This window comes from Drosophila busckii, chromosome 3R (genome assembly GCF_011750605.1).
Source record: "Drosophila busckii strain San Diego stock center, stock number 13000-0081.31 chromosome 3R, ASM1175060v1, whole genome shotgun sequence".
Taxonomy (NCBI): domain Eukaryota; kingdom Metazoa; phylum Arthropoda; class Insecta; order Diptera; family Drosophilidae; genus Drosophila; species Drosophila busckii.
Genome location: NC_046607.1, coordinates 14544944 through 14570220, shown reverse-complemented (window position 1 = coordinate 14570220; position 25277 = coordinate 14544944). Strand labels below are relative to the sequence as shown.

Sequence of the window (25277 nt, the reverse complement as noted above, 5' to 3'; positions counted from 1 at the left end):
TTGTCTAATACAAGTTAAAGCAGCTACAGCTTTAATACTCGCTCATAGCAATTAACTAAATTTACGCACAAGCATCAAAGATTCCAATATCTGAATGTATCTGAATCTATCAGTAAATTCTGATTAAAAGCTGCAACTGCAAGCTGCAATTTAGAGCAACGTCAACAAATGATTATTTATGAAGAGCTTTTGGATGCATTAAGCCAAGAAATTAATAATCACGCTTGTTGTTTTTAAAAGCCCGCATCGCTTTTCATTATTGTAATATTTTTAAAAGCATTCCATCAACTGATTGATTTTTGTTCAAACTCTTTTGTGTTAGCCACAAAGATTGTGCTATAATATTTATAGCGCATATATAAAATGACAGCGTATAATATTTTAGCAATGCACAAATTTCTATTTGCGGTTTCGATTTTTGTGCATTCCCCGCGGAACTTTCCTTTTTAATTGTTGTCGCTGAAGTGGTTTTCTTTTAACCTAAATAAATTGATTGTTTGTGTAACAATATGTTAAATTAAATATTTAAATTATACGTAAGTACGACTGCTTAAAAGTTACAGTTACTAATTAAGTTATTGAGCTTAATGCGATTTATAACTTTTTAGTGTCGAGCATCATTTGTGCGCATTATTTAATATTTTATTAACATAATAATAATGATGATAAGAGTTGCTTTTAGTTTTTAGTTGCCCTCATTCTTAATTACAGCGATGCCAGTGCTAAAGTGCTAAAAGTTGAAATATGTTTTAACAAACTGTAGAAAACAAGCTGCAAAACGTTTTAATAAAAGCATCTACTATTTTCCACACAGTTATTTTATTGCTGTGAAAAATCAGAAACTTTTTTATGCCAGCTGTTTCTCTTACTCGCAGTGCTCGCACACACATACAAATATATGTATGTGTGTGTGTACTACTGCTGTGAGTGTTTGTGTGTGTTTTACAAACATAATTTGAAATTGTTTTGGTTGAAAATGCAGCGGCACGCTTTGGCTTTGGCCTTGTTGTAGGTGGAACGCTGTCAGACTACAACACACACACACACACAGACAATGGCTGCTACACACACTCAAGCACGCACAGCAATACAAAGTTTGATGGTGTTTGTATACGTTGTGGGTGGCTGGGCTGGGCTGGGCTGACTGGCTACACATATGTTCTTCTTCCAGGCGCTTACTGTGCCTTTTTTTTTTGTTGTAACAGAAAAACAATAGACGATTTGTATATGCGTGTGTGTGTACTCATATAACATTTTTATTCGCTTTGAGCCATTTGCAGCAATATTAAAACAAAAGTAATTCCCTTTTGTATAGCCTGTAAATTAAAAGAAAAAAAAACTGTGTGCAGCTTAATACTGAGCGCTGTCTAAATTGCAACGAAAAGCAATTTGACAATGTATAATTAACAAATGTAACACAATTGCTGCATAATTTAAGCGCTCATGTATATTTAAAAAACACGCAGCAGAGTATTTCATATTCCTAGCGCTGCTTTTGTTGTTTTACTATTATATACTGCCGGTCGGGCGACTGCAATAACTTTCTACATAGAGCCAAACTTTATTGCAGCGACTGAAATCTCTGAGCGTATGAAAAAATGCACAGTGGGGTGGTGCATGTGTGTGTGTGTGTGTCTCATAATGGACCCCCAAGACTTTGTTATTTTTATATAATGGCCTCGCTTGCTGCTCTGGCAGCGCTTCGAGTTGTGTCATTGTTGTGGTTAGTGCGTATGCTACCATTTTCAAGATATGCTAAATATATAAGTTGAGTTACATTTGCACAAAAGTTCGCAAGCAAACAATCATATACAATATGCAATCTATTTGCAGGCAACAACAAAAAGTTTGCTATATGCAGGAAAATTATATTGCTTCCGCAGCAAACAAAGCAGGAAGTAGCACGAGCTTGAGCTCCAAGATGCTGCGCTGACAATCTGGCTCGACAGTCAGTCTCCAGGCAGGAAGTTTGCTTGCCAGCTGCTCGGACTTCTAAAGCCCGTAATAGTTGTAGTCTCTGCTCTGCTGCACTGTTTTGATTATCATTATTGATGACAGTTAACAAAAGGTGCATGTCAGTTTGTTAACATGCAAGAGAATTCATTAATTGTTTAATTAATTGCACAGCTTTAAGCAAATAAGCACTCGATAAATGAAATCCAATTTAATTACAGGCTAATGATTACACTGATATGTTGACATACACAAACAATCGCTGAGCGTAGAGCGACAGCATATGCTACAAATTGTTGCAACAAGCTTTTGCCAATTAATTTTGCAATTATGTAACATAATTTATGGCTTGTTCTCAAAGTTGTAGCTTAAAGTTTAAGGCTTTAGTTTAAAATGCTTTTTAATTGCGCAATTATTTTCGCATTAAAGTGCAGCAAAGTAGATAAATATTAAACACTTGGGTGAGATATTGCGTTGACTGTTTATCTATCATAGACAATCTGCATAGCTCGATAAAAAAGAAACGAGAGTATGAGCGCAATGAAACCCCAATTCACAATTGACGGCCATTGTGCGTATGAGTGATGAGCCAGTTGTCGTTGCATAAATTATTTATTTGCCTGTGTCTGTGTGTGTGTGTGTGAGCTTGAACTGGGGCGTGCTAGGCCAATACCTCAAATCGGATGATGGCAAGTGATAAACGGTCGACAGCTTGATAGACGTGCCGAAAGCGTGTGCGCGCCCCAATGAGTGTTGGCTAATGGTCACCCATCAAGCGAGCATCAAACTCTGCTGCGTATGAGTGATACGTATAAGACAACATATAGCCACATACACTAGCAAACTGTTTGCATAGACAGAGACAGCAACAGACTGTGCTGAGCTGAGCTGAGCGGAGTTGAGCTGCGCTAAGCGATTGAAAGAGACAATAAGACATATGATTGCTAATCAAGTTTCAGCTCAGCTTTGTCAACATTTCCGGACGCTCTCTCTCTCTGTATGCCATTTGGCTTAAATAGGAAACTGAAATGTTAGCGTTTACTCCAGAGTTTGTCGCTCATTGTTTGACAAATTGGAACGCTTTTGAACCCGCTGCCTGTTCATTGTTCTACAGCAGCAGCTTGCTGATTAGACTGCGTTTCTTGTTTATCTCTTTCGGTTTGCAATTATCAACAGCAGACACACACACACACATAGGCGCACACACGCACACATACAAGCATAAATTCAGACACCTTTAACTTATCTCTGGCGCGCATTTGAATGGCTTTTGTTTGCAGTTGGGTGTGATTTACACTTGGCTTACAACTAAGGCTAATAATGTCTTCGAGCTGACGTTTCAGCAGACACCTGCTGTACATATTCAATTAGCTGCTTCGCTTGAATTGCAGTAGCAGGCAGTAGGGCTGGCCTATTGTGTCGACTGCGCTGGCAGGTTAATTAATTTATCATTGTTTTGACACAACAAAAGCAAGTAAAGAATAAAAATAAAGGAATTTCATTTCAACTGTATGTAGTAGCTACTAAATTAGTATGCCGCCTTTCATTAATAATGCAAACGCCCAACATTGATTAATACAACCGAAGCAGCTGCTCTGACTAAGTCCAGCTGCTCTGAAAATCAATAGTAGCCTCGCTCTCTCTATCTATCTCTCTCTCTATCTCTCTCTCTCTCAATCTCTTAGTGTTTATATAGCTCTAGGCGTTGCCTAACTGCTATAGCTGTGAGTGCTAATGCATGTGCCGCAATTTGTTTCAATTTGTCGAAAGCGGCAAAAATTTGAATGAACAGAAATGCAGCCAAGTTAAAACCCAAAACAGACCAAAGCTATTATATTCAGATTTGAAATTGCTACATAAATATTTATGCTGCTCACACATCTTTCAAGAATTTTTTGCCATATAAATTTAATTAGTTTTAATAAAAAAAAGGCATTCATTTCAATAGAATTTAGTAACATGCAGTTGTGTCATTTGCAATTTTGTGGCAGCCATAGAATTTGCGAACAATCATGTGGCAAAAATACGCGCTTCAGTGCTTAAGGGCTACACGAATGTGTTTGCAATTTGCATAGCATGTGCAGCAATTGAATTGAGTAGCTTAATGAGCTGAAAGGTGATGTTGCAACGCATATTTATGCAACGAGTGGAATCGCTTTGTGTGTTATACGCTTGTTATATCGTATTTCTGAATTTAAATTCTGCCATATGCAGTTACAGCATCAAGCGGCATGTAAAGATGTTGCCAGAGCGCTGGTTCATGCTAAGAAGACGTGCAAACTGCGAACATAAACGCTGATAGCGGTCATAAACCGATTAGGTCATATGAATATTAATGTGGAAATGCTATGGAAATAGCTAAGCGCGCGCATAGCAACCAAAGAGACTACAATAATGCTAAATTCAAATACACAATGTACACATTTAATGAAAGAAGGTGTCAACAAAATGTTTCAGCAGCAACTAATTATGAATCTGAGTGTAAGCGCATCAAAGTTGTTGATACAATGTCATCATAAATATTCCACAGTGAAATTCCGGACACTAGTGTATTGCATTGAATTAAAATGCAAGTGAAATTCAATTTAAATTGATTTCTGTAGCCGGATCAATACTAAAATTGATCCAATCTCTATTAAAAATCTAAATTGAAACATTCGCTTTGTTCGAAAACTCCAAGCTTAAGACCATCTTTATGCCCAGCAAAGTTTGCTGGACTTTTCCTTCTGTCTCTGTCCTTGGCTGCCCACCTAGTTATTCGTTATGCCTTAACGACTGCATATATATCTATATATTTTCGTTTACCTTAACTGCTGAGTCAAACAATAAAGGGTATTTATTCACTTGGGCGACTTAATGTAAATAAAATACTGCACGTGTTGGGCAGCTGCGTGTGTGGCTGTGTCTCTGTGTCTGTTTGTTATTTTAAAGGTAAATAAATATGTATATGCTTGGATAAATTTCGCATCGCATTGGGTTGCCTTTCGTTGTACGATATATGGCAAACTGTTTGTTATTGCACGCGGGTTCCGATTGCTGGGAGTGAATGCAGCATTTGTTGCAATTCGTGCATGTGCTGTAATGTAAATCAATAAACAATTTTCACAATTTTAACAACAATATGAATACAATATTTGCAATCAAAAGGGCTTTTATCAAAACCCAGCACAAATATGAATACGACTGTTCAATTTAGTGCTGTTCAAACAATCAATTGTTGCAGTTTTTTTTTTTTATTCAACATCGAATTTCATCAATATAAATGATGATGAAGTGCCAATGAATGTTAACCCAGACAACGTGCAAAGCACACACATGGCTAAGTGGCAAATATTTGCCGACTGTCATTCATCACGCATGCTGATGGCCAATTGACCTTGAGAGAGCGGAAAGCGGATACAATGTAAGATTCACTTGGCTTTGACGCAGCAGCTGCAGCAGCGAGCGGAGCAGAGCGCCTTGTTACTGATTTATGCTTTGAATGGATTAAATCGATTTTAATCGTCCCATAAGTGAACGCAATGAAGTGCTCAATAAAACACACGCCAAAGCGGCTACGACTCGCCATCCTTCAAGTACTCACACACACACACATACAAACGAATGTGCCATGAAGTCTCGTACACAACCGGAAGGTTGTTTAGCTCTGAAACACCCTCAGAGCCGCTGTCAAGTGTTTCGTGTGTGTATTGTTTCAGTTGATTTGTTCGTCGATAAATCTCTTTATCGCCATAATCGTTAAAGTTCATTTGTCACGGACTTTGATTGCCCCACCAGCGCCAATACGCATATCAAAGTCCACAACTTAAGCTCAAAATGCAGCTGTTGGCACAATGGCACAATTCGAATGATTGCTGCCAACATAAAACAATTCAATTTGTAGCTGCAATTAGTCGCAATTTGAGTAAACAAGCAGCTAAAGAAATTGTATAGAAAAGCATTTTGTTCCACTGTGCAGCGCATTGTTTTGTTGCATTGAATGTGCTCATTGGTTCAGTACTCACTTTGCGATTAACTCCCTTGTGCTCCGCATCGATATTGTGCAGCTAAGTGTAATGTTGCGAAAAGTTAAAGCACAACATTTGTAAGAGCAAACAGTTAAATAATTGATTAAACGAACACTTTGTACAGCTTAAGTGCAAGCAACTCTTTGGAGAAAGTAGCAGAAAGAAAGTATCACGTCACTTTAATAGACTAGCGCGAAACTGAAAACAATGTAGCGTACATTTGATTTAATTTATGACTAACTGCAGGCAATAAGTACGCAAGTCTAACTAAGTTTCATACTTTGGACGGGTAACTGAAATGCGTTGAAAAATACTCGTACTCTTCTCTATTTGTTATCTGAGCTGAGAGCTGCAGTTTTGTAGTCTGTGTTTTAAGCGGCGACAGCGCCAGTCTTTTCCCCTTGGCACTTGCATGCGAATCAACAGCATTGTAAACAAATTTCCATTTGGCGTGGCAGAAACTTTTTGCCTGCCTGCCAGCCTGCCAAGCAGTCAGCCATACAGCCAGCCTGCCTGTAATGTGTAACAAATTTTCTGATTTATTGTAAAAGTTTGCACATTTGTGCTCCAAACAGTTGAATGCATGTATGCCTGCCTCCCCATTCAACGAGCTTGTGTGTGATTGTCTGCAATCTGCATTTTTAGGATATGCCAAATTATGTGTATATCATATTACATGCCACTCAACAGTGTTGCACATCGATGGGTTGCTTTTGTAATTCCTTTATGCAAATTTAACTTACAATTTAAAATATAAATGTGAAGGTCGTACTTATCGTATTTTAAATCAACGAATGTATCAAGCTACACCCCGCATTTGAAGCAACTATTATGCTATACAGTCGTTGTTTCTGCAGCTGGTGCTATTTCAGCTCGAAGGTGTGCCAGAATTACAACCTTTAACGAGACCATAAAATGGTAAACGGGGCTTGTTGGCGCCCGACAAAGGCAAAGGCAATAAGAACTTAAACAACTGCGTTGAGTTGAGTTCAGTTGAGTTGAGTTGAGTTGGGCAGGAGAGCGCAGACAAAGTGCGATAAAAACGCGGGCGGTGCGGTGCGGGGCGTGGCAGGCAGGCAAGCAAGGCAGGTGGACCGCATTACTTTGAAAGCACATTGAGCTTGAAAATGACTTTGTAAATGGAGCTCGACAAATATTTTATTACCAGCGAACAGTAACAATTTACTTTGTATATAACATACATATTTTAGTAGCAATGCCTAAGCTCTCACTTTAAGATTCGCTCTCACCTGAAGCGAAATCTGCAAATTAGAGCAACTTTTATGCATTTATGTTTATTTTTTATATAGTACACAGATTTATTTTAGCAGCAATGCCTAAGCACTCACTTTAAGATTCGCTCTCACTTGAAGCGCAATCTGCAAATTAGAGCAACTTTTATGCATTTATATTTATTTTTTATATAGTATAAGCAGATTTTAGCATTTTAATCAGAAAACTCAATCTTAACAAATTTTGTTAAATTTAAGTTCGCCTGACTTTCGGACTTGCCTTTTGGCTTAGTTATGCTCGAAACACGCTTCACCTTTTGTTTTTCCTTTTTGGCCATTGTGTCTGGACGGCGCTCTATTGTTTAGACATTGTTTAGTGCCTTGGTGTGGTTAGCTCTTTGCCCATAAGCCATTGTTTTTTGACGGGCCTGGACTCGGCAGTGGTTAAGCATACCAACGGCAATGGGCAATGGCAATGGCTTCATTAAAGTGAGGCCATAAGTATCTAAAGAAATGTAAAAACGAAAATGAGAATTTCGAAAATTAACGCGCTTGTTGAGCTTATTTCTTAATGTCCTTGCTCACACAGGCTGGACCAAGTTCGTATCCACTTTGCTGCAATAAAGATATCTCTCTACTGTCTCTCACTGGGCTATATCCTTGAATAGTACGATGGCTTCTGGTCGGTCGGCCGCGTAGTTTGCATTAATTTCACGTTCATTTCGCGCGATAATCGTATTTCTACACGTTGCATGGGGCATGGATATGAGGCATGGGGGCAATTGTCGTAGCCAGTGTGCTTCCATATTGTTTTAATGGCGGATAACGTGCTTAATGGCATCTATTAAAGATTTAATTTATGCACTTGAAAATCACATTTACTCACAGCGAGTCGAGTCAAGTCGAGTCGAGTTAAGTGCTCCGAAGCCATTGAGCATGTATTTATTTTAACATAAACTTTAATTTGATAATGGCCCAAGGCGGCAAATTACAATACGAAAATAACTTAATACTTTGTAATACTGCAAAATGAACACTCGAAGCGCTGAAATTAAGTTTTATGTTATTTTAGCTATGTGCTCGGTTAATCAAAGTCTAATAACGGCAAATGAACATTCAAAAATGTAAAGTTTGCTGACATGCTCTTGAATTAAATGTAGCATGAATTAAGTCAACAAACCGATAAAGTTCAAGCGCTGACACAACTAAGCAATACCCTCTAAGCTTGCTAGTATAAGCGTATAGTATAAGCTGATTAGCTCGTCAAGCGCTGAGTATACCCGTTTAGTATTTATGTTAACTTGGTATACGAAAGCTTCAACCAATTCTAATTATTCATTGTAAACGCGCTGCGCTGTCATCGAAAACAATGTAAGCACTCAACTGTGAAAATTGCAACAATGCGCATTCCAGTCCAGTCCAGACTCAGACAACAGTATAAAGCAGCCCAGACAAACAGATGTGGAGGGTGGGGGCGATGGACTGGACATAAGCAGCGAGAGAGGAAAACAATTGGTCTAAAAGGGCGTGAAGTGGGGTGAGAATTTGAGCTATGGAAACATCGTTGACATTTTTTACAATTTTCTAGTCGTTATTTACCATTGTTTCAGCTCAGGCATTCAGTCGCACTTGTACTAATACCAACACAAATACAAATACACTCACTGATGCGAAAGATACTTGTGCATAAAACGAGTGTCTACCAACTGATTCTCAGCCATGACGGTAATTTCCAGCATTTTGTTCCCAGCACCATTTACTGCAATTGCCATTTGCAGTTTGTTGTGCGCACACAATTGAGCTTGAAAATATTTAGTTTAAACACAATTACTAGTACTACTGCATTAGTTGTGTACAATATTTAAACGCCTGACCCTGTGTGAGCATTACAAGCATTTGGCAGTGGAGCCAAACTATTTGCATTTGAATATGACCCACGCGCAATTAATGCATGAATTACGAGTATTTTCGGCACGGTGCCAAAAAATTCGCTTTGTGCGCAATGCGGACATACACAGAGTCCGCAAATAACACACACAAAACACCAATAAACCACCGAAGCTAAAACTAAAACATGACCAAAAGGCTTTTTGGCACAAACACGCTGAATTTCTAAATAATGCATACAATTATTCAAAGGAAATCGAAGCAGGCATTCAACGAAAAGCAAAGGCTGCCAGTCTCCAGTGTATATGTTGATAGAACTTCCCTTCATATTTTGATGGTTTGATTTGGCGAAATAGAGGTGATAACTAACTGTTCGATAGACGTGAATACATTTATTTATAAAGAGCAGATCTCTGCAAAAAAAATAGCAAATGCATTTAACTAATCCGCTTAACTAATCCGCTGTCTAATTTATATATTCAATGTATATCAGATCTTTAACTACATTTTTAATTAAAATTTTTTTAAAATTTTCTATTTTGGTTTTTTTTCCAGCTAATATAATTGGTAAGTCCATATTTAAGTAATCTATAAAATAAATAAAACAATGGTAGAATATTATAGCATACTTATCAGGGCAGACAAAAAAAAAGTTTAAGGAATTGAGTAATAGTTAGTTTTATAGAATTGGTGGAGTAGTTTAAGGGCAGACAGTAGTCAACAGTTAACAGTACATAGAATAGTGGGCGTGGCAGCATGAAAATGTGTACAGCTTGCGGTTTGTAGCTGCAGCATTCAGCGAGCTGCGTTTTTTCTTGTTGGCATAACTGCTAAGCCAACAAACATTTTTGATTACCTTTTATTTTGTTATATATTTACTAATTACAAAGTTAATTTTTTGTTTGCAGTAGGCAGTGAGCTAGGCTGAATCACATTTTAATGTAATAATAACAAAATTTCCGTTTCTTTTATATGTAAGTATATAATAAATATTTCAGATTTTTTGTATTTTGCTAAATTTGGTGGCACTGGCGCTGGCCAGATGATTGCTTTTGAAGGTACCGCTGGTAACAGACGAGTGCACTCAAAATCTTAGTAGTTGCATAGAATAACAAGAGACCAAATGGCCAATGTAGTCGTGAACACAACCTCGCCAATGGCCGGCCGCCGTCTGGTGCGGGATGTGAATAGGCTGTTGGTCGCGGGCTATCACACAATCGTTGACGACGACATGAGCAACTTGGATGTGCGTCTGGAGGGGCCAATGGGCACTGCCTATGAGGGCGGCGTTTGGACAGTGAATGTTGCAATGCCGCAGGAGTATCCGCTGAAGGCGCCTCGCCTGCGTTTTGTTACCAAAATATTGCATCCGAACATTGAGTTCACCACGGGTCTGGTGTGCATGAATGTCTTCAAGCAGGCCTGGTCGGCCAATTACGATTTGCTGAACATATTCGAAACGTTTCTGCCGCAACTGCTGCGTCACCCGAATCCGCACGATCCGTTGAACCATCATGCCGCTGCAATTATGAAGCAATCAGAGAAGGACTTTCGCGATAGGGTGAGCATGTTTCTCAAAATGTATGCACTGCCAATTGTGCTGCCAGGTCAGTCCAAGGATAATGAAAGTCTGGACAAGCGCTCGTCGGACTTGAGCTTGTCCGATCTGCTGTCTGATAATGATGCTGATGACGATTAACGTCTGGCTGGTCTTTTGTGTATTTTATAAGTCTACAATAGTTTCGTTTTGCTTTGAATGCTGTCTTTAATAAGTAGAATAAAAAAATTGATAAAGCAAAGACATAAATGCAAGGAATTGTGCTGAGGGGGGAACTAATGTTCATTTATTATGAGTTTGATGATAATGTTTGCTTATAGTAAATATATTATATTAATTATGTAAAATGTGATTAAAGCGAGTGAAACAAACTCTTATGTTGACTCTGATCAACACAGTCTAATCCAATAATCAACATTTAATTTTTATTGAAAGCAAATTACACCAGATTGAGTAGAGTTTTTGAATAGTAAACTGTTAGCTCGGCTAGAAAAACAAGCACTGCAGCAACAACTGCTAAAGCATAAAACCAAGCAATATAAATCCAGTCCATGCAGGAAACTGATCGCATAGCACAGCGTGGAGTGAAGTCCTTTAGCTGCAGCTGCTTATCCCGCAGCATATGATAGAAGCTCAGACGTACCCAGTATCTGGTTAGCCCACTGTCACGCAGTTGAATTATAAACAAGTTGAGCTGATGGCGATTCAAGTAATTGCTCTGTATGAGCAGCGAGGTCAGTGTCAGATCCTTCAAGCAAATATCCGTGGAGTAGCGAAAGAGCGGGCGCTCAAAGAACTGCTGCATTTCGCTAATAAGCGCAAACTTCGGCGAACTAATTGTGTATGCAAATGAAGTATTTAAGCTTTTGCGCAAGGCAATAAACTCTTGAATGCTCTCGAACGATGTGAAAGACGAGGGGTACTTAATGCGCAAGCGATCCGGATAAATATTAAACTCCGAGCGCAGTCCAGCAATCGACACGCTCATATCCGCGATGCTGTTCACACGCTCACGTTGCGCGGGTCGCGCCAGCAGCGCGGCAAGCTGCGCCACCAACACGCAAAGCAAAGTTAGCTGCATGAGTGGGGGCAACAAGCGCAGTATGCGCTTCACCAGCAAACGCTGACGCTGCAGCCAGCAGAACGCAGCATAAAGCAGCGCCAAGTACAGCCAAGTCCAGTGGGACTGCATCACATGCAGCATTGCCTCACGCGTGGTAAGCTGATGCTCCACTGGCAACATAATACACCAGCTGCCCACCAAAGCGGGATAGCTCATCTGCTTAAGGTTGCCCACAAAGCCCAAGCTGGTGGCCTGCACTGTTATTGCAATATCCAGCGAATTGTTGGCAATCAATTTCATAAGCGTGTGCACATTGCCTCTGATTGACTTGATGGCGCTTGGCTGACTGACCAACTGCAGTGTGCCATTTAGTTGGCGTGCAAATTCAATCAACAGCAGCCAAACTACGCCTGTGATGCCTTGCGTGCCATTGGGCAGCCTGTAGGCCATGGCATAGGGCTCATCAAAGCACACCGCTGTTCTAATCATGTGCCCATAAAGATTAAGCAGCTTGTTCGGATAAAGCTGCAGCGTAGCGCTGTAAGTCTGCGCTAACAAATTAAATGTTGGAAAATTCTGATATGCATAAAGCACTCGCGTTGCAAAGAAATCCTCGAACAGCACTAAAACATTCGGCATTAGCAGCTGCTGGCAGCGCTCTAAAATTGTGTAAATTAGCAACTCCGCGCTTGCCACTTCCGCTTCCGTTTTATGCGCCACTGCACACAGTTGTATTAACAGCGGCACTTCTCTCATATAATCCAGCATGGCAGCGAGTTCATTTAGCAGCAGCTCATACACTCGACTGTCCAAGCAAATCAGCCCCAGCATATCTACATTCTGCTTAGGCTTTAAGTATGGCGCCTTCTCGCTGCTATTCCATACCAATGTTGCCGCTGTCGCATTGCTCATTGCCAGCAATTGCCCCAGCCAACAGTCACAATGCGCCGCCGCCTTAAAGTAAATTAGTGTGCTGAAGCTTAGCTCAGCTCGCAGATGAGTCCAAATGGCTGCTAGCTGCGCGTCAAGTGGCACATTGCTTAGTAGTAACTGCTGCATCCACATGTTGTTGCAAACTGTTTGCTGCGTATGCGTCTAAATGCGCAAGTGACCCACTAGAATTTCGTAGTGTCAGCTTTTTTAAGGGCCTGACTTGCTTGCGCTAGCAGCAATTACTAACTTGATAGCATCTTGGTAAACACAAATTACATCAGCGCGCTTTATTATTCATGCCTAAAGTTGAAATGCACTTCGTAGTTCTATTAAATTTACTAAAAGCTTTAACATTTCAGACCAATAGTCAGACAGGCAACGGGTGAAACCAAAAGAAGATTGGAAGCAAGCGAAAGGAAAATAAACATTTCGTTTAGTGCGCCAAATTAATACAATGCTCGTTTATAGCGACGCGTTTGACAAAAAACTACATCGTCTGCATGCAAATGTCGTAATGAATTTAATGAATTTTAAGCACGCGCCACAAATGAAGGTCGACATCGATGAGCTGACAACAACTGAGAGCAGCTGGCATATCCTTTGAAATGCTTGCATAAATTTGTAGCTCAACACTTTAAAATCGCTTAAAAAGTGTAGCCACCTTGGCTGGACTGTCGACTACTTTAAATGACTCTAAGGATTTGCTTGCAATACTCGCGCTAATTTATTCAAGTAAATTAACTGTGCTTTCGATATATAGTGAGCAACACAGAGGCAGCTCTAATAGGCGAACGCACACAGCTCACTCATTAGCATATTCTAATTAATTTATATTATTCCAAAATGCAGCAGCTTAATTGCTACGGCCACTTAGTTAATGAAATTGAAGCTGCTGTCCGAGCTTGATGCGTTTGTAGTTGTCAATTCCAATGGCCCGCAACTTCATTTGCTGAGTACTCAGCGTTTGTTGACTCTTTTGAAAATGAGAAAAAAATAATATTTCTGACTCTCACACACAGAGCAGCTTGAACAAAAAACAACAATAATAACATCTGAAGTTGATGTAACATTTGTGTCTTCTCATCTTAGTGGTTGGCTTGTTGTTGTTGCTGCTGTTGTGTTGTGTGTGACTTGTGGCTGTTTCTCATTAGTCAGAGGGCAAAAGTAACAGGCTGAAGTTGAGTTTTGCTTGCGAAACAAATTTTAGTAAGTCTTATGGAAACTTCGTCCAGCAAGAAAAAGTCGAGAGCTAGTTGTGAATGTCGAGTTGAGTTGCTCGTTCACAATTTGCATTTGGTCTTCCGCTCGCACCCACAAACTAATTTCCTTGCTCTTGCTTACAATCTGTTAAAACAGCTTTTGTTACGCATACGCCCAGTTGACAGTCGCAGTCTACAAAATGGCACTGACTGGCACCACTTTGTCACAAGAGCAAAAGTTTGCGTGCTTGTAAGTTATTTCAGCGGCCATACATATGTGCATTTGTCTGTCTGTCCGTCCGTCTAGGGGTCTGTGACAAGTGGCAACATGTGTTCTGAAAGTCGTTGAATCTGCATTTGACACAATGCGACTGTGTGCTGCAGCTAATTTATGCCAAACAGATCTAAGCGATTGAGCAAATGCCAAACAAGACTTGTATTGAGAGCATGAATGGGCGCCTCAGCTTCATTATCATTTAAATGGCAGCAAAAGCTTAAAGGCCTCAACTCTGTTCGTATGTGTTTCAACTTGGAGTGGCGTACGCCTTCCTTGCAGCCTACTGCAGGCTCGGCTTTCAAACTGCAAACGTACAATGTGTTGTGGGTACAAACAAAGCAAAGATAGTTACAGTCGTTAGTCGTTAGTGCTACTGATACTTAATTACTAATGTTGAAGAGTTAAGTTACGCATTAAACTAATAATGCAGTAGAACAACTTGGAAGTTGAAGAGTTGCTTGAATTCAATCAAGAGAATGAAGATAAGAGAGTGTAAGAACTTAACATAAAATAATAGATAAAAAATTATGCATTAGTACAATGTTGATTATTCAGGTTTATTATTATTAAATGATTTATATATGACGCGAACAGTTCACTTATCACACATGCATAGTCAACTTATAATTGCCGACATCGAAATTGGCTATACAAATCGAGATATAAAGGCCTTGAAGACACAAAGCCAATAAAAGTAACAACAGAGCAAACAGATATTTGCAATTTCCATTCAAATTTTTTTTTAGGGCAATAAACGAATGTCGATAAATTAGATTGACAATGACAAACATGAAATCGAATGCCGTAAGGTTAACGCAGACACGAAAAGAGATGAAAAAAAAAACACACACACACACACACAGTCAAGAGACAATAAAAACACCGGAATGAATTCGTGCTGAGGTCAAAGTTGCCTTTTGTAAGCCAAAATAAGTGCAACAAAACTGAAAAAAACTAAAAATACCACGAGAACCTTAAAACCGAAATGAACCAAAATGGACTGACAACTGAGCAGCTGGACTAACAGATGGCGAAGCATTTGCAGCGGCCACAACAGTCATATGTCAGGCGAATCTGAAACCGGGTGCCAGCCAGCCAAATAAAAAACAAAGCCAAAATGACAACTGAAATGACCAAACGTCAAGTGCAAAAAACATTTGCTAAGATAACCCTTTGGAACAGCAGCTTGTACGCTCGAATCGGGAATTAAAGCAATGGCAATGGCGTTAGCTTAAATAAGTATAAGGTAAGGGACAACAGTTGGTCACTTTGGCTGTGGCTGCTCTCGTACAAACATTGGCTTATACCCTACGCTGTCTGTGTGTTTGTTTATATGCAACTCGGCATTTGCTGCTGCATTTGCCATTTGCATAAATCAAATTTGAATATGCATCGCTGCCTTTGCAACTTGCAACTGGCAACGGGTGCTGGCGATAGCGTCAGCTGCGAATGCGGAAACGGGTAACAAGCTTAAAGCGCCACGGCTGAGGCAGCTGCACAAACATGTGGCTACCTGTGCGGACATATGCTAACGCCCACATGTGATGATGGCAGGTGAGTGAGGGGTGGGGGGGTGCTTTTTATTCAAACACGCTCTGTTCATAGCGCGTGCTGCTCTAAAATTAATTGCAAGTGAAATCTAATAAATTGCAAATTAGACTTTATTAAAATGTTTTATGTGAGTGCTTAAAATTCTATAGAAAAGAGTTATTAACATAAAATGTGAAATTTTCAAGTTATTTATTCAAGCTTAACATATAATTTAAAATCTTAGCAATTTGTATTTCAATCCGACCTTTCGTATTGAGTGCCTCTAGTTATTTTTTCCGCAGCTTCTTCTAGCAAAGCAAGGCTATAAAATTGGCTTAAAAATGTAAACAGCAATACTTACTATTACTTGTAGTAGAATTATCTGGTGCAGCATTTGCTGCTGCTCTAAAGAATTTGAAAGCTTCCTCAAGCATAGACTTCTTACCACTACTGGTGGACGCTGCTTCGTTATCATTAAATAAAACTGCAGGTAGATGAGGAGCAACTGCGCCACCTTTTTTACGGCCAGAGTTCTCAAAAGGTGTCATCATTTCCACGGGGAAGGGATAAATTATTGTCAGTTGCCGCTCATGAGAAATTGCTGTTAATATTTGCAGATGTCGCAGCTGTGTATAGAAAATAATTTATAGCAATTTCTATTATATATATCAGCGTTGCTTACTTGTAGCGTAATTTGGTTTTCAGACATAACATCGGACGCTTCCTTTAAAGCTCTTGAAGCATCCAATTCACCCTCGGCTGATATAACTTTTGCGCGAGCCTCTCGCAGTGCCTCAGCCTCACTCGAAAGTGATCTTTGCAGTACTTCGGGTAGAGCAATGTCCTTGCTAAATTAAAACGCTTTATATGCTTTCATTGCTAATGGTATTTCATTAAAGCGACTTACATTTCGACTCGTTCAACTCTCACTCCCCATCTGGCAGTTGCATGATGCACGGCCTCGCCCACTTCACGCGACAATTCCTCTCTAGATGTTAGCAGCTCATGCAGCGTCTTGGTGCCCACTAAATTACGCATCGTGGTCTGTGCAATTAAAATTGTGGAATCGTGCACATTTGATATTTGAATGACTGCAAACGTTGAGCTCTTGACACAGTAGAAAAGCACTGCATCGACGCTTATTGTGACCGCATCCTTAGTTAGCATTTCCTGCGATGGTATAATCTCCACTCTGGTGCGTAGATCCACCAGACCGTAGCTATCCACACAGGGCAGAATAAACACCAAGCCAGGCCCCTGTCCCCCTTTCCTAGTTGTGATAAAGCATAAATTATGAATGAGCTGCAATTCACCAAACTCACCTCAAGCGTCCCATGCGGAAAATTACAGCTCGATTAAATTCTCGGACAGTAATTATGCAAAAGAAAATTGAAATTGGGAAAAATATTGCAACCAGTATATATGAAAATACAGTTGCACATCTTTCAACCGAACAAGTAGGTGCATCATCACCTGTACACAATTATTATTAATATGCAGCTCTTCTATTAATGAACTAATTACTTGTTTTTATATGCTGTCGCGGTGGCTTTTTCGGCGGTTGCACATTGTTTGCTGGCTGCCTTGGGTAGTTATTTTGCTTTCGATTGTCATCTGGTGGTTTTCTTTGAGAATCAGTTTTTTGCTGATCGTTAGCTGGTTGTCTAGCATAATCATTAGCTGACTGATTGGGGTAATTTTGCTGTGTTTCTCGATCAATACTTGGCTGTCTTGGATAATTCGGTTCTTGCTGATTGTCTTCGGGCTGCCTTGGATAATCATATTTACTGGGTTCAGCCATTAAGAAAAATTTATTTGTAACAACAAAAATTTGGCTTTAATATTATAAATTAAGACATAATTTACTTAGGTATACGGCAACATTTACAGCTTCAACTAAATATTTAAATGTGTTACGCTTAAAATTACTTTGAAAAACAAAAACGCACAATGGGCACATGGGCTTCAATGCTGTGAACTGCAGGCAGCCTACCTGCTAAGCAAAGACTAACTCCATCGTACGATCCAAAGCAGCGAAGCGCTTACGCAGTCGCAGCAGCGAACACCGCAGACCGAACGAGCGCATACGAACGAAACGACCCGAGCGCAAACAGCGCTGGTACATGATGGAAAATTCAATATGCACTTGATAACAAAATGTGGCTGTCACTCACGCTCTCTGAAAGACTTGCGCTCTCTTTAATTTTTGCACTGAGATAAATGCGTGGGAACGCAGACAAACGAAAGACGTGAGCAGCGCTGCTCTCGCTAACAAACATTGTGGGCTGATTAAAACATAATACTACAAGCTACTGCTTGAGGGGCTTGCACTCTCTGAGAGGCTTGCGCTCGCACCTTTCATTATTACACTCTTCTCCACGTGTTGGCGCCCGCGCCCGCGTCTGATGTGTTGGCGATTAAACAAGCAGTGTAAACAAAAGTAAGGCTCACAAATGTTTTATATATTTATGTTAATTGTTATACAATAATATATAAACATATTTTTAACAAACTATAATACAAATCTACTAGTATGCTCTTCTTCAAAATAGAACATTTTATTTAATAATTAAATATTAATTTAAATATGCACATTGGGCTGTGGAAACAATTTTGCTTAACTCAAATAATATTTTGTAAAGCTAGAAGGGAGTCTGCCTGCTTGAAGTTTAAACAAAGCAGCGCTGCGCTCGCTCAGTCGCAGCAGCGAACACCTCAGATCGATCGAAAGAAACGAAGAGAGCAAAAGAAGCGCTGACAAACACTTGATAACAAACAGTGGCGGTCGCTCACGTTCTCTGAAAGATTTGCGCTCTCTTCTAATATGACACTGCAATAAAAGCGTGGGAGCGCATCAGAACGAAAGACGCGAGCAGCGTTGCTCTCGCTAGCAAGCAGCGTGGGCTGATTAAAAGATAAGACAAGCAGTGACTGTCACTTACGCTCTCTGAGAGGCTTGCGCTCTCACTTTTTATTATTGCACTATGATCCACGTGTTGGTGGCCACTTGAATTCAGTTGTGTTTGAGCTGTTGGCGATTAAACAAGCAGTAAACGCGTTGCCGAATAATAATAATTTATTTCAATATGCTTACTTGCCAATTTGTTTATCCAATTTACTCTGTAACATATTTATTTCATTAAATTGATTTGTAATTGCATATAGTATATACATATGCGTATAATATATTTTAAATTACATATATTAATTTCTTTAATTTTTGTTTTAATGACTTCATGCACATTAAAAGAATTGCAACAATATAATTGAATACTAGCTGATGCGCTTCAGTAGCAACTAAATGCAGCTCTAACGCTATTTGGAAAATCCCATATAGTATAACATAAAAAAATTCATATGAGAAAATATGCTCAAAAATCTTGTCGCAATAGCTAAAAAAAATAACAAAAGAAACTTTATCACAGCAAGTTGACAAAAGTTTGCAGGCCAAAAACTAAAACTTTTGTTTTCTTGCCTCTGACTATTTTATTTAGGAAGCGACAGGCAAATGGCAACTGCCAAAAGACAAAAGAGTGCCTGTGTGTGTGTGAGTGTATATAGTGTAGCAATAACTTGGGAATGACTTTTGTTGTTGCTGCTTTCTCTTGTGATGCATTGTGGCAACTTTCAACTTTTCCATTCCGTGACCACATGTGCTGGACTCTGAAGTTTCGCCTCGCACTGAGCGACCCCATCATAAAGTAATTTATGTGATTTGACCTTCCTTAGCACCCACACAACTGAATCTCATCTGATTGCAAATGCTGCAACATATGGTGAGAGCCAAACAATTGTCTTGGCGAGCACATGGAAAATTACTCCATTATACTTTCTGATGCTGATGGGGGACAAAGTTATTAGTCCCCAAGGATAAACCTGCAAGGAAATAACGAAATGCATCATTGTCAGAAGTGGTAATGAAATTTAAACAAAAATCTAAGCATGCTAACAACTAAAACTAAAACATTTACTCTATTATTAATACTTTAGTGAAAGACACACACACATATATACACGCACACTAAATTTGCTACAACTTTTTAACATTTTTTTATGTTTTCTATTGATTGGTTTGTATTGATAAAGGGTCAATATGAGCAAAATAGAGCTGGCTGTGAAGAAAAAACACTCGTTGCATACGAAGCGCATGTTGGAGGCCACTTATTTTGGTAAAGTTTAAATAAATTAACGTTAAAGTAAACTCAACTAATATTTGCAGCTTACAGATTTGTCTTTGGTGCGACAAAATATAATTGAGAATGTGCTGTGTGTGCTAAGGGACGCAATGGAGCGTGTAAGGATCACGTTGATATTGCCGCAGATACTGAAGGATCCAGACTACATGACCAAAGTCTTAACTGGCACCAAGTACCAGGATGTGCTGCCGCTTGTGGATGATTTTATGCGTAGACTGACTTTTATTTTAAAGGAAAAGCGCTCGCCTCTAATGGATCATGCGATGGTACAGATAATGGATTACTTTCAGCGCCATTATCATATGTACGAGCTGTTTCCCGGATATCTAAACAGTCTTGGACCGCAAGAAAGAAAATTACATTACGCATACGAGCGACTTATTGACATTTCACGCTATCGCCTGCAAAAGGATGCCAAGCAGCAAGTCGAGTCCGAGTGCCACATTGTGAGCATGATGAAGGAAAATAAAGAGCTAAAGGCCGATATAGCTGAGATGCAGGCTAAGCTCGATAAGCGCACAGCGCATCGATTAAAAAAGGAGGCAGTGGTGAAAGCAGTTTTGACAAATATTCAAGATGAGGTGAACACCAAGCGCGAGAAATTCGAAGCGGTTTTTCAAAATGAAAGGCAAGTTAGCAATGCAAATTGCGTATACGTACTAAATTGCACTTTTCATACTATAGCGCAAAATGCCAGCGCACGACCAGAGTTAGTCAGCGAAAGCATCTGGATAAAATGTATCATCTAGATGAAGAGCTGGTGCAAGTGAGAGGCCAATACAGATTGCATGTCAGCAAACAACATCAACGTGAAAAGGAGCTGCGCGATGAAATGTAAGTGGAGCAACACTTTATTTGATGTCAACCCTATTGTTGTTCTTGTTGTTGTTGCAGCAACAAGTTGCAGATTCAATTCCAGGGCGTACTCAAGAAATACGACTATGTAATTGGTGAAAAACAACGTGAGAATCTGTTGCTGTTGGACCAGTATGACATAGCCAAGCAGCAGCTGGATATATTTATGATACTGTATCGCAAGGAGGAGGCAATTTACAAGCAGATTGTTGTCAGGCGCGAGGAGAAACTCAAGGCTGAACGACGACATCGCATTATAGTCTTCTCAATGAATCGCGCTGCGGCTGTTATACAAAAATATTGGCGCAAGTGGCGCAAGCATATGGCCAAAAAAAATCGCGGCGGTGGTAAAAGAAAAAAATAAACATTAACAATTTTATGCCAAATGCAATAGCTGACAAAATAAAGACATATATATGCTTGCACCTAAAATTGGTTTAAATACAAATTGACAGGCTAAATTCGAAGAAAAACATTCACTTTGATGTGCTTAAAATGGAAAAGCAATTAACAATTTTTTTTGAGTCAGCTTAGGCACATGCTTCAAATAGACAAAACAAAAACTAAAAAAAAATACAAAACACACACATGTATACACAGTTTTTATAAAAATGAGCAAGAAACAAGATGATCCGTATTACGATACCAAGCGCATGGCCAGGCTAGGTTAAGCTACTGCTCATCGATACCATTTTTAATTAATTAATAAAACCCTAGCCATGCAGATTTTTCCTCTGTGCGCGCCACGCAAATCTCTTGTGTGCTACGCGTTATGAATGAAGCCTTGGAGCGCGTTAAGATCTCACTGATCCTACCTAGATTACTGGGGGATACCAAGCTGCTTGCAAAAGTGCTTACTGGCACTATCTATGCGCCCGGACTGCGCCTCGTCGATGACTTTGTGCGCCGACGTAACATTATACTAAAGGAGCAGCGACCGCCATTAATGGACCACGGCATGATCAAAATCATTGACTTCTTTCAACGCAATCATCCAATGTATAAGCTATTTCCAAAGTTTATGAATGAGCTGACGCTGGCAGAGCGTAAGTTGCTCAGTGCTTTTGAAAATCTACATGACATAGCCCAGCATCATATCGAACGCAATGCTAAGAAGCACATTGCACAGGAGCGGCGCATGTATAAAATTTATCAAGAGAATGAAACAGTTAAGGCCAACATTGATGATCTGCAGGCGCGTCTGCAAGCTGAAAAGGTGCGACTGCGTTGGAAAATTGCAGCCAAGGAGGCTTATATGAAAAAATGCCAGGACGAGTTGAATATTAAAATAGCTGCAAATGATTTGCGCATACAAAGAGAAAGGTAAGTTAACTAACACTTATATAACTAACATAAATTGTTGTTTTTGGCTTAGTGATCGCTGCCGTCGTTTAATACGCGCTAATCAAAAGGCCAGCACAGAGAAGTTCAATGATTTGCAGGAAACGCTGCAAAAGGTGCGCGCCGAGCATCAAAAGCAGACAAAGGAATTTCGCAAGTATGAGAAGGATACGCGTGCTGAAAAGTAAGTGCAATATATAAAAAATTAACTATATTTTAATATACACAACTTATTAGAAACAAGCTTATGCTGCAGCTGGAAGCTGTAATCAAAAAATATGACCAGAGCATAGGCGAAAAAATGCGCGAAAACTTTGAGCTGGAGGAGGAAATGAAAGTAGCGCAAAGGGAAGTAGATGCATTTATGAAAACTTATCACAGAGAAGAGGCCATCTATAAGGCGATTGTTATCAAACGCGAGGAAGAGGAGCAGAAAAGAAAACTGCGACGCATTATGATCTACATGATGAATCTAGCCGCACGTAAAATACAAAGATATTGGCGCAAATGGCGTAGAGATCAAGCCAAAAAGAACAAACGCTTAAGTCGTGCAATCAACAAGAAGAAGAAGAAGTAGACAACTCTTTGGCATAATAATTTTAAAAATTGAGCTTAAAATTGTCAAGCTACAAGCTTTGTATCAGTTGCAGGCACAAGCATTTGTGATTTACTTGTATGCAGCTTGTAGACAGTTAATAAATTGTTTAGTGATGGTCAGCGCCATGTCTCGATTATTGCCTAAAATCATGAATGAATGAATTAAAGTCATCAGCTATTCATTTATGCATGCGGCTTGAATAAAAAAATGAAATTTAATTAATGAAGCGACGCACAAATAGCTGAGAGCTCAGACTCAATGCGAGCTGCTGTTGAATTCATTGAAATTACCAAGCGTGAAATGAGCAGCTGTCACTGGAGCACAAAAGACACTGAGCAGACGCACCAAAGGACACGCCATGGCGTACACATAGACAAACACATACATAGAATTACATACAGGAGCAGCAGCAGCCTCTGACAAAGCGAGACAGAAAGCGAGTGGCAATTTGAAATTTCATTAAATTTCCCTTTTTGCATATTTAGAGCAAACGAGGAAGGCGGCAAATCTGCGCAGCTGAATTGACATTGAAGTTATCAGGAATACAGTCAGCCAGCCAGCCAGCCCAGGCTGATGCATTGAAAACACTCAATAAAAGACGCTTGCGGTGTCTGCGGCTAGCTCGAAAGTTTCTATTAAATTATTTTATGAGCATCGAAGGTCACTGAGCGCCTGACACTTGTACAAAGCATACAAAATTTAAACATTCAAGTGCAGAAGCAAAAGCCAAAGCAGCTGAACTAAAAGTAGAAGAAGAAGAAGAAGAAGCAGCGCTTTTCTTTAGCTCATGCTGTCACCATAAATTAATGTTGAATAAACGACGCTTTTAATCTTCCGAGTCCGAGCACTGAGCCGACGCCATTGTAATCAGCACATTGTGCTTTCAACAGTAAATCTAGACAAGTCCGATAAGTCCTAAGACCGTGAGCTGCTGCTCGCTGCACGCACGTAAACATTTCGCCAACGGAAATGGAGCTGGTCAGCCAACTAGTTCGTGCCACAAGCATCATTCAGTTGTCGCAGCCCCCACCAGCAGATTAAAAAGCGTCCCACACACACACACACAGCAACAATGCACATTGCTGCGGTTAGCAGCAGAACTAAAAACATTTTCGTAGAATGCGTGAAAATGTGTTGGCATTAACAATGCCCAACACACACGCAGTTTAAGTTTAATTTAAGCGTTGACTAGTTGATTTGCAGTATGTTTAACTAAAAGCACACAGCGTTGGCTTAATCATTTAGCTCAAAGAGCGCGCACGCTTAACCACTAACAAGCTTTTCACTCTTGATTGTTTTTTTTTTATACGGACATTGCATTCTTGTCTTCCACTTCAAACGAATGTCGGTCACGTTGTTGGCCATGAACTGGTCATTTGGCCGGCCCAGTTGCTAACCAGCGTGTAACTTTATTTGCGCAATGCAATTTGCCAGGCAAATCAAATGAATAAATGTGTGTGCAGCTCTAAATCTGGCTGTCAAAACGGTTTCGAATTATTGCGATATCGGCTATAAACATTCTTTAATTGCAATTCTAAACAAATCACATTCAATGTTAATTTCAAATTGCCAAATGGCAGCTCAGCGACAGAGCTGGGGGCTCGACGACGAGCAATCAATGAGTATAAAATAAACCAATTTCCCGCCACATGGGCTAGCAGCTGTGGCAACCGCAGGCGTGCGGAAGCGGAAGTGAGAGCCGACAGTGGAAGTGAAAGTTGGCCACAGGCGAGTGGTGGGTGGCTCAAAATTGTAAACTTTGCAGCCCCCCAAAAAGTTGTGTGTAAATGTGCGGATTTGTGTGTCGGAAACATAAATTTCAATATTGGCAAAATGTTGCGCATACGCCCAGTGCAACACTAATTGAAACAGAAACAATTCGCTGCGGTTTTCGCCATCGCAGTCGCAGTCCGCCCTGAGCACGTTTTAACCCAATTTTTTGTCGCGGCATGTTCGCCCAGCCACGTGCTTTTTAATTGAGCTCGAAACGCGCTCACATCTAATTATAATTGCCAAAGCGAACTGTCTGCTCTGTCGCCGTAGCTAAAGCCGTAGCCGTGCCTGCGAGTCTCCCAGCTGCTGGTTTGGCACTTTGGCAATATTTCAATGCTATCTGGTAAGTCATCGTCACGTTTACACTGGCATTATTATCATCAGGTAGCAACTAACCGCCGCCGCCTGCCTGCCAAGCACAAGCGACTGCGGTCGTTGTGAGCTTGTTACTGAAATTAAAATCTTTGCTCGAAACGAGCGCGCGAATTCATTTCTCCATGTCACAATTTGACACCGCGAAGCGTCAAGAGACTTTACCCATGAAGAAAAGTACTTATTTCCTTAACTACACACACACAGACGCAGTTGGCAGCCACACCCAACGCTCAGTCAGGCTGTCATGGAGGGATTGCTATTTTGGCTGCTGCAGTTTTGAGCTGCAGACAGCTTCAGCTTCAGCTTCTCTCTCTCTCTCTCTCTCTGTGCGTACAAATTGTAACACATACATAAATTTTAATTGGGAAACACATCTTAGCAACCCGTTACGTATACGCAACGTAACTCGATTACGCTTAAATGCTTTTATATATATTTTCTACAATGCAGAATTTAATGTGTGAAGTCAATCCCAGCAGCGCGGGCTGCAACCACGAGGT

The 25277-nt window shown here is 40.1% G+C and overlaps 5 protein-coding genes across 6 annotated transcripts; 3 read left to right on the top strand and 2 right to left on the bottom strand.

Annotated features, from left to right (window-relative positions):
- The first annotated feature begins 9987 nt into the window (after positions 1-9987).
- On the top strand, positions 9988-10884 carry LOC108602515 (ubiquitin-conjugating enzyme E2 H). Its single transcript, XM_017990646.1, has 2 exons — positions 9988-10053; positions 10122-10884. The coding sequence occupies exon 2, from the start codon at positions 10203-10205 to the stop codon at positions 10776-10778; it is 576 nt and encodes a 191-aa protein (XP_017846135.1). The 5' UTR covers positions 9988-10053; positions 10122-10202; the 3' UTR covers positions 10779-10884.
- A 192-nt stretch (positions 10885-11076) lies between these two features.
- On the bottom strand, positions 11077-12765 carry LOC108601320. Its single transcript, XM_017989219.1, has one exon. The coding sequence runs from the start codon at positions 12763-12765 to the stop codon at positions 11077-11079; it is 1689 nt and encodes a 562-aa protein (XP_017844708.1).
- A 3060-nt stretch (positions 12766-15825) lies between these two features.
- Positions 15826-17515, bottom strand: LOC108602295 (band 7 protein AGAP004871). 2 transcript variants are annotated; one of them, XM_017990376.2, is made up of 6 exons: positions 17164-17515; positions 16962-17112; positions 16547-16909; positions 16322-16487; positions 16001-16265; positions 15826-15944 (listed from the first exon to the last, which is right to left on the bottom strand). In XM_017990376.2, exons 1-6 carry the CDS (start codon positions 17438-17440, stop codon positions 15895-15897), a joined length of 1272 nt encoding a protein of 423 aa, XP_017845865.1. In that variant the 5' UTR covers positions 17441-17515; the 3' UTR covers positions 15826-15894. The 2 variants fall into 2 exon arrangements, with proteins under 2 accessions (XP_017845865.1, XP_017845864.1); XM_017990375.2 differs by having other exon boundaries at positions 15826-15947; positions 17164-17514.
- Positions 17516-19634: 2119 nt separating this feature from the next.
- On the top strand, positions 19635-21111 carry LOC108602373. The gene is made up of 4 exons (XM_017990478.1): positions 19635-19808; positions 19866-20463; positions 20520-20669; positions 20730-21111. Exons 1-4 carry the CDS (start codon positions 19733-19735, stop codon positions 21052-21054), a joined length of 1149 nt encoding a protein of 382 aa, XP_017845967.1. The 5' UTR covers positions 19635-19732; the 3' UTR covers positions 21055-21111.
- A 132-nt stretch (positions 21112-21243) lies between these two features.
- LOC108602321 (coiled-coil domain-containing protein 173-like) lies at positions 21244-22768 on the top strand. Its single transcript, XM_017990406.1, has 4 exons — positions 21244-21356; positions 21416-22013; positions 22066-22215; positions 22269-22768. The coding sequence occupies exons 1-4, from the start codon at positions 21302-21304 to the stop codon at positions 22606-22608; spliced, it is 1143 nt and encodes a 380-aa protein (XP_017845895.1). The 5' UTR covers positions 21244-21301; the 3' UTR covers positions 22609-22768.
- The last annotated feature ends 2509 nt before the right edge of the window (positions 22769-25277 follow it).